General features: G+C 41.3%; 1 protein-coding gene across 1 annotated transcript; it reads right to left on the bottom strand.

Annotated features, from left to right (window-relative positions):
* Positions 1–382: 382 nt before the first annotated feature.
* Positions 383–12,973, bottom strand: LOC109867591 (repulsive guidance molecule BMP co-receptor a). Its single transcript, XM_020456831.2, has 4 exons — positions 12,365–12,973; positions 9,034–9,152; positions 6,047–6,564; positions 383–3,615 (listed from the first exon to the last, which is right to left on the bottom strand). Exons 1-4 carry the CDS (start codon positions 12,376–12,378, stop codon positions 2,920–2,922), a joined length of 1,347 nt encoding a protein of 448 aa, XP_020312420.1. The 5' UTR covers positions 12,379–12,973; the 3' UTR covers positions 383–2,919.
* Between the last annotated feature and the right edge of the window lie 1,380 nt (positions 12,974–14,353).

Here is a 14,353-nt window from a genome sequence, read left to right as displayed (position 1 = left end):
TTATAATTGGGCCTCAGCCTAAAACGGTCTGATTATAATAAATGTCTTTGCCTTTGGTGATCTTGATCCTCCCCACAACAATTATGCTAATACATAAAACATACATGGCTATCACTACAAGCATCCACCTGGATTATGATGGTTTATCAAGCACTGTTGTATGATAAGAATGTCAGGGCTCCCCAGGGCTGTTTTTTTTAATGCATTCATATCCTTACACAATGCTTGCACCAGGTGGCAGTGTAACAAAGCAAATCAAGTAGCCTAACCTCCTCCACTGGAAATCTAGATCATAAAAAAAAGCTCTTCATTGGTCAGTGTTTCGTTATCACTATGAAACAAAGTAAGAGGTTTACCACAACATAGAGACATCACCCAAAAGTTAGCAAGACACATATTTTATTTAATAAATAATTTACAATATAAACAGTTGGTGTGTCACACCGCTTGTGTCCTACATACAAACACAGTTTGATCTTTCTGGCTTCTGCCATTCGGCCAAGTGTTTAAATGCCATATTTTCTACCGTTACAAATCTGACAACCTCTATTCACAATCAAGTTCAAACCAAGTAAGAGCTAAGTGAAAAGAACATAAAGTGCTTTAAAATTAAAAACATGAACACCAAAAAAGGGACACTTTCTTGTATTCCCCTTTTAGATATCCACCTGGATGGAATCCAGGTTAACTTGTGTCTGCTCCCGAGCAAGAAAATGAATGCTCTGAAACTACAGTAACCAGGATAGGATCCCTGCCATTGATAGATAGCTGAACACTATCCCCTAAAGACCCTACAGCTTTGTGATGTGATGTTCACGTTTTCATCAAATTATTTTACAATAAAAAGGTTACATTCACCAAACCCTTTCTCATATTCAAAACTGTAGTGAAATTCAATACAGATAAAATAGAATATTTTTACACACAAACGTATATACAATCTCACATTACACATGTAGAACCATATAGAAAACTCAAAATACAAGTTACATCTATAAAACAAGATTCAATGTTACAATCATGTTTGTTTATTTGAACAACTTTTTTTTTGCCAGACTAAGAACAAACTGCACCAGTACATGTAGTTAGGCCTGCCAAACACTTCAGTGTAGGGATATATTACCTTGTTAAGTTGTTGAATAGATTAGTACTAAGGGAATGGTCAAATCTAAATATATTCTACCGAGATGAAATAGGAAGGGAAAAAATGAAGCAAATCGTCTGACAAGGTTGTATCCTTTGAGCTTTACTTCAGGATACAACAAATAATTCAAATAAAGATCAAACCAGAATGTAGGTTAAATGTCTTGTTCATAAATAGCAGGCCTTCGGGGTATTAGTTTCTCAGCCTCAAGATTTAGCCTTACTGGTGAATGACATTATTACTATGAACACAAACAATGCAATTGGAAAACTACAACAAATCAAAATGGTACTGTAGATGTATGCACATCACACGGGTCCTGCATATGACTAGAGGTACAATTCAAAACCGAAAACTGACAACTTCTTTGCCATATGCTGCTCTGAATATGTCTATCCACTAAGATCATTTAGCACCTTCCAGCATTCTACACAATCAAAAGTTAAAATACTTAGGCTTAGATTCAATCAGATCAAGCATTAACCCGCTCTACATCACACATGCAAGTGTTCGAACTTGAAACAGCTGCATAGGATTTCTACTAATGCGACTCGGCGCATCCAATGGCAATGTACGCAATAGGTATAACGCCGGGTGCTGTTTTTGGATTTGACAGCTATTCCATTCCAGCCATTCCAATGAGCCCGTCCTCCTATAGCTCCTCCCACCAGCCTCCTCTGATACAGGACCTACTTTCTGCTCTCTACAGAGTGGTCAGAAAGACTATATTTCTCAAACCAAATACATGGCCACGACACCTACATCTGTGTGGAACTGTTGACTGCCTAGAAAAAGAGAAATAACTCACAAAAGACCTGTAGAAATCAATTTCTTGGCCATGGTACATGTTGGTTGGTTGATTGGTTGAATGAAGGGATGAGATATACTCTGTAAACGTGATCTGGGTTTCTGCATTATCTGTGCCCTTGGTAAAGTTTGTAAAGGGCTGTTTTCTTATGAATATCTTAATTACACCCTATACAAAAAATACATTTATCATAATTAACACTTTAAACGCCAATATTCAAGACAGCCTGTTCTGGCGGACACACTAAACCACAGAGGGGCACAACCACACACACACAATCTTACAAAAGACCTGGCATTATGACCTATTAACCTCCACAGCAGACTAGACTGTCACTCGCTGCTTTGACATCCTTTTGGCCCGAGTACTTTCTCCAAAAAGCTCTGGCTTTTCCAAAGCTGGAAACTCATCAAACAGTGAGCTCCTTCTGGACAGACATTAACAAAAGCCCCTGTCATGTCCTCTAGCCCAGAACCATGAGCCACAGAGAGCTCCACTGGCTTGGCACAAGTGAGGAGAGGAGATCAGCAAACTCTTCTTTCTGTAAGAGATCATCTCGTCTTGCTTGCCATTGGCATGCAGTCCCAGTGGGAATGTAGGATTTAATCCCAGCTGGATATCCAAAGTGCTGGGGCTCCAGGACTCTCCTCTCTCACCACTGCTCCTTTAATCAAAGGACCAGTCCTTAAACCAGCTGAATGAACACAATGATAGGTGGGAGCACAGAGAGCTCACCTCTTCCCCAGATGTAAGTCAACACATGATGACAACAATGATGAGACCATGGGCTGGGATGAGTTTGATTGCAAATGAGCTGCTGTGTCCCCTCAGAGGCATGGACGGCCCTGCTGTCTACACTGGCCACCAGCCACTGAGAACAGAGCAGTAGAGGTGAAGTATGACACGGTGAGGGCTTTGTTTCACACCCACTGACAGCTAGCATAATGAGGATGATGTTGGCAGGGCACTATAGATGAACCCAGCAGCACTCAATCCACAACAACATAGACAGACAGTTGAGGAGAACTAGCGAGAACATATCTGATCCCCTCTGTGCTGCATTACTCCCAAAAGCATCCTTTTCAAAAATGTGGTATTTGTCCTTGTTGGAGTGGAGCATTTTCACGTCCTCAAAAGCATAGTAGGCAGCCATGGTGAAGTTGATGTCCCCAGAGGAAAGCAGGTCAAACACACAAGACTGGAAGTACAGGTCTTCCACTGGGAGGCGCTCTTTACACTTGGCCATGGCAGCCTGATAGGTAAACCCATGGGACTGGCTGCCAGTCCTGCTCAGGCTGTGGCCCTCCACACGGTCCCTGAATGTCCTGAAGTCGATACGTTGGTTGGCGGGACAGCCGTGCAGGCAGAGATACAGGTCCTGGTTGTCTCGGTCTTCTACAGAGTTCACTACTTCCTCTGGCATCCGCACAGCAAAGGTCAGGTATCGGCCCACCTGCCGGACCACGATAGTTGTACCGATGTAGCGTGCGTGGATCTCCACATGCTGCCCAGGCACCTTATCCACGATGCGCAGCGTGTTGGCCCCGTGGCGGTCTCCGCCGTTCTTGGAGCCGTCGGCGAACGCCGCAGGCAGCTCGTCTGTCTCTGCGTGGTACATCTTCTGGTCCACACACTCCTGAAAGTTCTTGAAGATGATTGTCAACTGTACCGAGTGAGAGAGGGGAGAAGATTAGAATTAGCAGTCAGCACAACAATAGCCAATATGTTTCAATATGTGTCAGGCCTTTTGAGGATGAAAATAGAAAGGTACATATAGACATCAAATTATTAAATCATTGAACAGCAGTTGAATTTTTTTTAAACTGTATGGAACCTCTATATTTACATGTTTATGTGGACAAGAGTTAGTGGTAGGGCTACACAAATGACTGAGGGGAATCTTTTTGCCTTGGCATTAAGAAGACCAGTAGTTTGTATAATGCAGACCCATCTACACCACCACCCCAGTTCAGTGTCACATTTCAGCTCTGCCTCAACATGGGGGAGGCCAAAGTAAACGCTCTCAGAAAACACGGGTATAGGCCATGTTAAATCGGGCCTCAGTGTGCAGACACAAAGACGAGCCATTCATAGTGGTGAAAAACCTGCCTGTGAACCCCAGAACTGTGCTCCAGGGAGTGGCACTGAGCCATGAGGGGAGAGCGTGCTCTGCTCTGTGGCTAATTAACTAAGGCTGGTCACTTCTCTGCTTGCATGATTTCATTAGGACGCCAGTGAGCCGTTGTCTCAGAAGTGACCCCGGGACAGCCGATAGGCTCTGATCTCAAATAGGGGGCAGGATGTAGAGCACCAAAATGCCCTGTTATTACCCAGTCAAGTCATCTGCCAACCCAGCCCCCAACCCACCCCTCAATCATCCCACCCCACAATCCCCATTCCCCCCCCCAAAAAATTACCTGCCACTGACCCCTCTTTTCAAAGGATAACATGATCTAAGAACATGAAAAAACCTCTACAAAACCCCTGTGCATAAAGAAACAAACTGTTTCATCAACCCATCCCTTGAATGAAGGTAGAGCATACAACAGACCATTCCATACACTGCAGCAGGAGCCCATATGAAACAGAGCTACAGAAATACCCAGTCTTGTTTGTACAGGTGGCATAGGCTTCTGCCTTGTTTTCCCTTTGTCCAGACTGAATAACTTCAAAAGCTGTGTAATTTGCTTCCAAGTACAGCTGTGTAAAAATATCATTACCTTAAGCACACAGAAAAAAGCCAGAATGCTGAAAGTGCATCATTAGGTCTGATGATGGAAAATTGGTCTCTCTCTTTATGTGATTGAGGACAAAATGTCAGTGTAAACCCTGCAGTCAGGATACAGTGCACGGAGGCCTATTGGTCACACAACCATGACTGCCAAAATTGTACCAAATGTGGACCTAATATTAAATGACTTTGCAGACTACAAATGCTCAGGGATCTTTGTTTTCACCTCATGTTCTAATGAAATACATTTCTGGGGTGGCCCTCCAGGCCGTACAATGTACTGTAGAAACAAAACAATCATAATTTATGAGGTATCAGGGCCAACTAATGTGCAGAAAATATCTGCAGTTTCCTGCATGGCTTGAGCACTTAGTTAAAACAACAGTTTCTAACTAACATACACACAATGCTAGGGTATGGACTGCTACACATAGGGTGGGCCTAAAATTCGACTTGGCTGTCCACATGATGTTTATACTGCGGGTATAATACTGGCATATCATTTGTAAACCTTATCAGGATCCCAACAATTGTTCTGTGTATTGCCTATTGGTCTGCGATGGAACTGATCCAAACATTAACCAGAGTCCACAGTAAAACATTCCCACGGCTGCTCCTACTTCTCTGGCCACATTAAAGAGGCCCACAACCTCTTACATACGAAGGTCTTACTTAAGATAATATTTCTTGATTTGAGAGCTCTTACAAATAAATCACTGCAGTACAATTTGTCCAACAACATTCCATTCAGTGTTTCAAACAAAGCAAAAACTATTCCCTCCCATTACCTGAAAGGGCTTTCTTTAGTAAGAAAAGGGTCAAATAGAGGAGTAGCAGCCTTTCTCAGGAGACAACAAAACTTTCCCTTTCCTAAAATGGCTATGGTAGCCAAAATAATGGCCTGCATGCCCAACATTTATGTACATGACCCTAAGCATGATGGCATGTTAATTGCTTAATTAACTCAGGAACCACACCTGTGTTCAAGCACCGGCTTTCAATATACGTTGTATCCTTCATTTGCTCAAGTGTTTCCATTATTTTGGCAGTTACATGTATCTTTTTGCTATCTTTTTGTTCTCTACTTAGATGCATGTCTACACTCCTCCACAGTGGTGAGAAGACCAGTGTTATCAGACGTTCTGCAAGGTCTGTTGGTATTTCTATTATAAGGAAAGTTGTGAAATTCTAATTCAATAGAGTAGTTTTTCAAGGATTCAGTCTGTAGCAATGAAATAATCACAGAATACTTGGATCAGTAGCAATGTCAAGCATCACCAGACACTGTAACTGTGGTGTACCCAACATACAGTCAATATCACATTGATTCAAGATGATAGAGAGATGTAGCGGCTACTCTCACCTTGCTGGTGGCTGTAGCAGAGGAGCCAGGCACGACAGGTGTGTTGGTCACCTGAACAGACAGGTATTTGTTATGGATAAGTGGCCAGGCTCCCTCCACCTTGCAGGTCTGGAAGTCATCGCTGAAGGTACGGAGGTGTGGGTCTCCAAAGAAGCCGCAGTGGGTGTAGTTGGGTGGCGAGGAATGGCGAGGAAGGCTGCGTTCGTAGTGACACTGCTCCGGCCCATCGGAGCGCTCCTGGCTGTCAGGCTGGAGCTGTGGTGGTGGGGGTGGAGCGGGGGTCCGGGCTCGAGGCTGGGTTGTAGGTCCCTCCTTGGAGCAGTTGTGTTGACTCATGAGGTCCTCTATGCCATGTTGGGCTGAGTGGTAGGCCAGGTCGCCTCTGCAAGTGCGTGCGGTGCGGCGTACACAGTTGTTGTACGCCCGCAGTGCCGTACAGAACTCCTCCTCCGGGCCAGAGCTTGAGGTGGAGGCCCAAAACTCTGAGTTACACTTGAGGATCTTACACTGCAGACTCACTGTAGAGAGAAGAAGAAAACATTAGGACCATAGATCACACAACAATGGCAAACCAATACCCACAATGGACTGTTCATCCAATCACTAAACATTGTGTTGAACAATTAATGTACTAAACAAACAGGAAAAGTAGGTGTTATACAGTCTTATCTGTGTGTTTGAAACCCTTAAACAATAACCTATGCAATGGCCAGTCTTTAGACTCCTATAATCCAAAAAAGCCCTGCAGCATTCTTTGAGTTTTTCCATGTTTTTTCAGTGTCTCGAGACAAATTGAGCATTTATTTCCATCAAATAACTCTGACTTCAAGTGTAACGAAAACCAAAATTCCACCAAATATGTGGATTCCAAGTGGCTACAGATTGCCAACTCCATCATCCCACTGGGCACAGACATCAATTCAACATCTATTCCATGTTGGTTCAATGTCATTTCATTGAAATGACGTGGAAAAAACGTTGATTCAACGAGTGTATGCCCAGTGGGATGTGTATGCACACTTCATTACAAATCAAGTCTGCGCTGAGACTTCATACAGCACACAGTGAGTTTAGCCTTTTCCAAGAGATTCAGTGAATCTGCAAATGATCATGCATCATAAAAAAAGAGACATGGTATGTAAACTTGTCATAAAAAACATACAAATTTGATTTCAACAGGGACATTGGGGGCTACATTAGGAAAAGCACCAACACACACCTCATTAATTAGTCAGAACAAGCTACTCAGAAGTGTTAACTGCATAAATTCACAGCTACCTAATGTTTGCATCTATACTACATCCTCCTGTTGCATGGCTAAGAGCCAGAACAGAGTGAGGAAATTATTATTTTGCGAATTTAGCTATTGTTGAGGTGAACTGGAAGGGGGATGATATTGTGCGAGCCAATGTGGGAGGGAGTGAATGAAGGCAATGTAAGTTGCTATTGTGAAGAGACCAGCAGTCATAAATTTGCCCTGTGTAAGGGGATCAGGTTGTTCATCAGCAATGGATTGTATCGTGTGGGAAGGGGGGGGGGGGGGGGTTCAGACAGGAAAGAAACTAGCTCCAGGACCAGAGAGCGGAACAGAAGAGAGGCCTCACCATTCCACAGGTCAAACTGGATATTAGATATCCACCTGTCCATTGCAGAAGGCCTTAATCAAAGAGTAATGCAACTTCCAACAGGCATTCCCCAGAACTTAAATGACATGACCTGAAATTTAAGTTGCTTTGGGTGGCATGGTATGGGGGGGGGTTACAGAGGAAAGAATAGATGTAATTCATAGCAAATACCAATACAATTGGATCTCCTAACTTCACCCTAATAAACACACTTCAGTTTAGGACGAGCTTACATGTAACTTTGCTGCACCAAACGTTCACTCAGAACTTATTGACCAATGACTATACAACACTTTGAAGTCACACTTTCAGTTATTAATACTGATGACTCTACCATTCCACCCCAACTATTCCAACCTCCACACAGCACACACCACTCCCTCCTCCCATTCCCAGCAACAAAAGGCATTTATTATCATGCATCTGATAAGTGGCAATAAACTGATCTTAATCTTGAATAAACGTCAACAACAATTAACACTTGCATTATCACTTTTTGGTTTGGCGGTAAATGACTTGAAAGAGAAACTGATAAAAGTCGGTAAATGAGCAAATTGATTTCTACGAGGCCATGGAGATAGGCTATTTCTGCGTCTCATAATAAGGAAGAAAGGGCTCAAGTAAGACCATTATAACCAGTGTTATATCAAGGTGTTTTAATGTTGCTTAGAAAGATCCATGCAGGTCGAATAATATATAACCTAAGCATGGTTACGAATTGCTCATTGTTCATCCAACCAAAAATAAGCTAAACGCCTGGGATTCAGGGATTCATGGATTTCCCGAACTATTTGTCTTTACTTTCTTTAGACCGACGCAATACGGGTAGAAAAGGAAAAAGGCAAGTACCGTTAGGTTACTTTAGAAAAGAGGGTTAGAATGCGTAAACCCTATCCCCTCCCCCCAAACATAACACAACTACGGGGTTATACAGCTTGGGTAGCATAGGCTTGAGCTGTGTAAAATTATTCAATAGAAACAAAAAAGTCTTACTCCCATGTGACGATTTCTTTTATTACGAATATACCACCTCAACATGGAGCACAAGAAACGCGAAACCATTGGCGGTTCGTACCGACACTGTCGATTCCACAGGACTCTGACATTATATGTTTTACCAGTGTTGACATGCAATTTATAAAGTCAGTCTTCCATTTGTGTTGATAAACTCAACTAATTGTCTCGTTTGACAAATAATGTAGGTACATGTCTATACATCCATCTGGCAGGTTGTTTAATTAAGCTATGTGAGCTGCAAATGGTTACCGTAGGGCAAAACAAGGGTTGTAATAACTAGATAATAATCATATTAATACAGTTAACGCGCATGATTTAAATAGTATCTCTATTGCAAAGTCTTACCAGAAGGAAACAGGCAAAGAAACAAAACAAGGATCTTGCCGACTTCAAGCGCCGAAGGTCCTGCTACTCCCTTCCCCATAACCGTCCATCCAGCACGGGGTCGCACTTCTCTCCTCTCCCTGGTCGAATCAAATCAAGAAGGTGGAAGAAAAATGAATTAGGAGATATTCCTATCGTCTATATTGTTGAATAAGACGGAGCAGTAGGCTACATGAGATCTGAAGTCACGTAATGCAGTCATGTCCTCGATCAAGTACTTGTTTCGAAATCTCGAAGTAACTTTCGCCCTCGGATTCAATGCACTCGAATTCCTCAGCAAACAGTAAAAGCTGGCAATCGATCTTGAATTTAGGGAGTGTCAAGAAGGTGCAGTTTATACTACTCACTGGACCAATGAGGAGTCGTTGTTAAAGCCTTCGTCCCCTCCTGAGTCTCAAATTACAACTCAACGGTGTAGATTTGTTCATTATAGCACGTTGGGCCTCGAAAGTTTGATGGGAACAAAAGTGTTTTGCTTTGCTGCTACATAACATGCTAACCTTAATAACGTTATTTCTATGTTGCGTAAATCTATGTTGGGGCAGAGGTTAGCCTGCATGGGTGAATGTTACTTCTCTTGCGCCTTGACTTAGCCTATAGTCCATTATGAAAATGTTTAACCTTGCAAACCATGCTAATAGTAGTACAAAAGACAAATTAACATATACGTCACAATGTCAAATAGGCTATGTCAAAAGTTACCACTTATAAGCCTGTAGGCTATACGCCCTTTAGGCTAATACTGTATTATTGACTCATATTGTGTTATGTCTTTGTGGCATTTATTTAATAGACTCACAATCAATGATAACGTGACTGATTATACGCTGAGTATACCAAACATTAGGAACACCTACCTAATATTGTGTTTGGAAGTCATTGCAAACCATTTTTTAACACTGTTTTAACACTTTTAGATTAAATAAACTAACTCCCTACAAAAATTAATTACTTCTACACAGAATTCTTGTCAGGTGTTGTTCATGACAATCTATGTAGAATTGAAATTGAATTTAAATGGAGATAAACAGCAAAAAAGGATAATAGCATTTATCCTCAAAAAAGATACTCAAGCAAAACGTGTTCTTTTAGCTGTGTCAAATAACAGTTACGATATATTACGCTGGTTGGTGCACTGTCAACGAAACCTCCATAACACAATAGTTGGTATTTGATCATCCATATGATACAAACACATAGAAGGCTAGTATGGTTTAAATTGGAGCAAACATTGATGCTTTGCCTTTTAGTAACATGATACATAACATCTTTATGAAATCACAATTGAAAGAAAACATACGTCAGCCAGCAAACAATTGAGAAACAAGTAAGCAGATGTTCATTAAGAATGTTTTATTTGTCTGTCTATTAGTTCTATACATTATGTCATGATTTGGATAATGAATAGGCAATATGCACCAGGACTTGTATGAAGAACTACTACACATGTTGATCAACCACCCATCAGTACAATACTGCTCTACACAACACTGTTTGCTCTGTAGGTCTACAGTATAAATGTCACTGAAGCAAGTCAAGTCTGTTGTGTGGTGTAAAATATGTCTGACCATGTTGATCCATTTTTTTTAATCCTTAATGTCAGGCAATGAAGGTGGCTGATGCCCTAAGACATTGAACATATTGATGCACCATTGCACTTCAATGAGAATACTTAAGAATACTATCCAGCTAAGAAGTTATGTAGGCATAAATGCATACTGTGTAGGCTATACTAGTCTATTGGGGTTGATAACAAACCCTGGGAACATTAGCCTACTGGAAAACCCCAAACACCATCCAGACTATCTATTTGTCTGGAAAGAGATAGCCATTGTTCTATAAGTGAATATGATTATTAAACCAGATTAAACGGCATAGTTTGTTGAAACTACATGGATGTGTTTAGACATTTAGTTGGGCCACTTGAGTGATATTACATTGATAGTGCTTTATTTCTTAACATTCTTGTATTCTGTAAGGACTGGAAGATGTTTTGGATTGCTTAACAATGTATGGTAACTGACATGTAGCCTCGACTTGTAGAACACTCAATCACATTTCACTGTAGGCCTACAATATCACATCTCAATGGGGACCTACAGTATAAAGCCCCCATGTAATGCCTCCTGCAAGGCCAGCTAAAACCAAATCCCCCCCAAGCTAAATCCGTCCATTGAACAAATAGATGGTCTCATTGGCCAAAATAAGTTTTGATTTCATTTTAGTCATCACTGACCTTGAAATATAAACGTAGGGCCTATCCTTAGGCTTAAAATACCTAGACCTAAATGTCGATTTAAATTCATAAAATTACTACAGCGTTCCAGATGTTTCCTTATATATTTCGGGGAGATAGGCCTATACTGGTAATGCATCTGGCCCATAGCCACATACTGTATGATCTGGCTTATACGACACCCAGTGAAGATACTTCACACTTTCCAACAGATGGCGCCTGTATTAACTCTAGATATCAAACCTCACATCATGACAAACGCACATGGCATTATGAGTACCGGGACAAGTTGATCTGTCATTAAATTAGTACACAGGTCTATTATTTGGCGGTTTAGTGCAACTGTAGCCCACAACTGTCAGTCAGTCATCAACATTGTTAGGCCTACCACCCCATTTCCTTTCTATCACAGCGAATAAAGAAGCCCATTTTTTATGTTTTATTTATTCAAAACACAAATATGATAGGCGCTAGATTGAAAGTTTTCTAATAGATTTCCAATTCCATTTGATTCTGAATAATGCATTCGTAAAGGGTTTGATTTTAGCATTGTGAAAGAGGAGAAGACAACGATATTGTCTAATAGAATCGTATTATGACCATTATGAATTTACAATAACCCATAGACTGTAGGCTATACAAGTATCCTAGTTGTGTAGCAATGCCATACCCTATGTCAATGCTTATAGACCTAATAACATTTAAAACATGTTATTACAGCTGGACAACTTGCATTGCAAGTTCACTTTTGTAGTATGAAGGCCTACTATGAAGGCTATTGCCGTTTTTTGCCAAAAAATGTAAAGTCTGTAACACACAATGCCGGGCAAATGTATTATAAGGGTAATCAACACACAGTATGGATTACCGTTACGCTTCACAATAGAAGTAGTCTCCTATAGTCCACTGTCAAAAACACAGACTTTTTCAAAATAAAATGACCCATTGACAGAAAAATTATGAGAAGCCTCCACGAAAATATAACGTTGGATTTTAGCCTGGAAAAAATCTGTAAATACCCTAATTGTTCGCTGTTGAGAAACGACCAATACCAACCTTTGCGACTGCATGGATCCCTCCAAGTTTAGCTGCTGAACGCGAGGAAAGCGCAAAGGCGAGAAGTCCGGAGTCCGAAATTCCACCCCAAATAGGTGTTGTGCAGCAAAGTAATCCAAATGTTTCGCATATACCGTTGTTTAAATTGGTGGAAAATGCCGACCTCCATTCATGGTTTCCCTCGAAGGTGTCTCAAATAAGGAGTGTGAAATCAAAGTGATTTTTTGCACACAATAATTCGCATTGAAATAGAGCACCCGTTCAACTCATTGATTCTCATACACTTGGACACTATTCTTCCTCATTCCGTTGACTGAACATTCCCGCGATATAAACGTTCACGTCTCATAAAATATTACCATAATTAACAGTTGTTCTCATCTCTACGCTTGTATTCCTGATCTCAGTTTAGTTGGTTCTCGTTGACGTTGAGAGGAAGAGCCCTCCGGGCACCGCTGCTGCTTCACATGGGCTGCTGATATGTCTGGCCCGACTCCTTGCCTTGCTCACTGTTGTGTAATGGATACTTAGAAAGTGTGAGAGACAATGATCGGCTCTACATGACGCCGCTGGGACCCCTCTTCAGTCCCCCGACACCTCGCGCCGTTTCAGGCGATTTGCGAGTGTTTAGACTGGGTATTTATTCTCCAAATATTATGCATAAACTGGTGCAACTAATTTTAATAAACCACAATAACTAAGATTCATGCTCCTCCTTCACATTTCGTACCTCCCACCACTCTGTATTACACTATAATAACTACACTATAACCACTATCTTATCAAATGACAATAATAATGATGCATACGCTGTTTTAGTAGGCTAGCTTAGGCAATATTTGACATTTATGCCAAAATAGCTCACCATTCACTTCGCCGAGATTAAAAGTGAAGGGGAAACAGCAAGTACAGTAGCACAGCATGACGAGAGCTTGGGTCCAAATCCAACATGACTATATATTAGATATTAAAAACTAGCTTTGGATATGGCCAAATTTAGAAACGGGAAGGTAACTGATGGATCAGAATCAAAGACAGAGGGGGGAATAGGGGAATTACACTGCACCTGTGTTTTAGGATCAAACTCAAGCAGAGTGACCAGACCACCCCCTCCTAGAGAGCCATTACAAGGCCGGGCTCCAACCCCATCCCTCTAGGGAGAAGGCTCTCACTGCCTCCACTGCTCTGTGATCAGGAAAATCCATCAAACAGGTGATTGGAGTCAACCATATCACTGAGTCATGGGACAGACATTTGCTAAGCTCCAATGGTGTAGGCTATTATGCCTTCTTTCCAGATGTAGCTAGATAGAAAAATACCCAGCATGGGCTGGCATCAGAAACAGGTAGCCTATGAATCTGAACATATTACCGGACATGAACCACTAAAAATGTCAGTGAAAGTAGCCCAGTTCTTCAAATGGTGTCATAAACTTGTGCATTGAGTGCCATGTCAAACATGATAAATATATTGCTTCTCTTGGACAGCTACTATGTCATACTGTAGATAATGCAACATTTCTGAGTCCATCACATTTATCCATCTGAACCTGACCTACTGGGGACATGGAGTACGTTCATATAGTTACAGCCTGAATTCAAAATTGATTAAAACATGTTTTCCCTCACCCATCTACACATAATACCACATCATGACCAAGTGAAAACATGTTTTTAGACATGTTTGTGATTAATTAGGGCCAATTTCAAGTTTTCATAACAATCGGTAATTTGCATCTTTGGACGCCTGTTACACGACTGCAGCATGGAGACAAGGTAAGTTGCTAGCTAGCATTAAACTTATCTTTAAAAAACAATCAATCTTAAGATAATCACTAGTTAACTATACATGGTAGTTAATATTACTAGTTTAACTAGCTTGTCCTGCATTGCAAATAATCAATGCGGTGCCTGTTTATCATCAAATCACAGCCTACTTCGCTAAACGGATGATGATTTAACAAGCGCATTCGTGAAAAAGGCATTGTTG

The sequence above is a fragment of the Oncorhynchus kisutch genome, linkage group LG22 (assembly GCF_002021735.2).
Source record: "Oncorhynchus kisutch isolate 150728-3 linkage group LG22, Okis_V2, whole genome shotgun sequence".
In the NCBI taxonomy this organism is placed as follows: domain Eukaryota; kingdom Metazoa; phylum Chordata; class Actinopteri; order Salmoniformes; family Salmonidae; genus Oncorhynchus; species Oncorhynchus kisutch.
The sequence above is the reverse complement of the archived record's forward strand: the minus strand, read 5'-3'. Positions and strand labels throughout refer to the sequence as shown.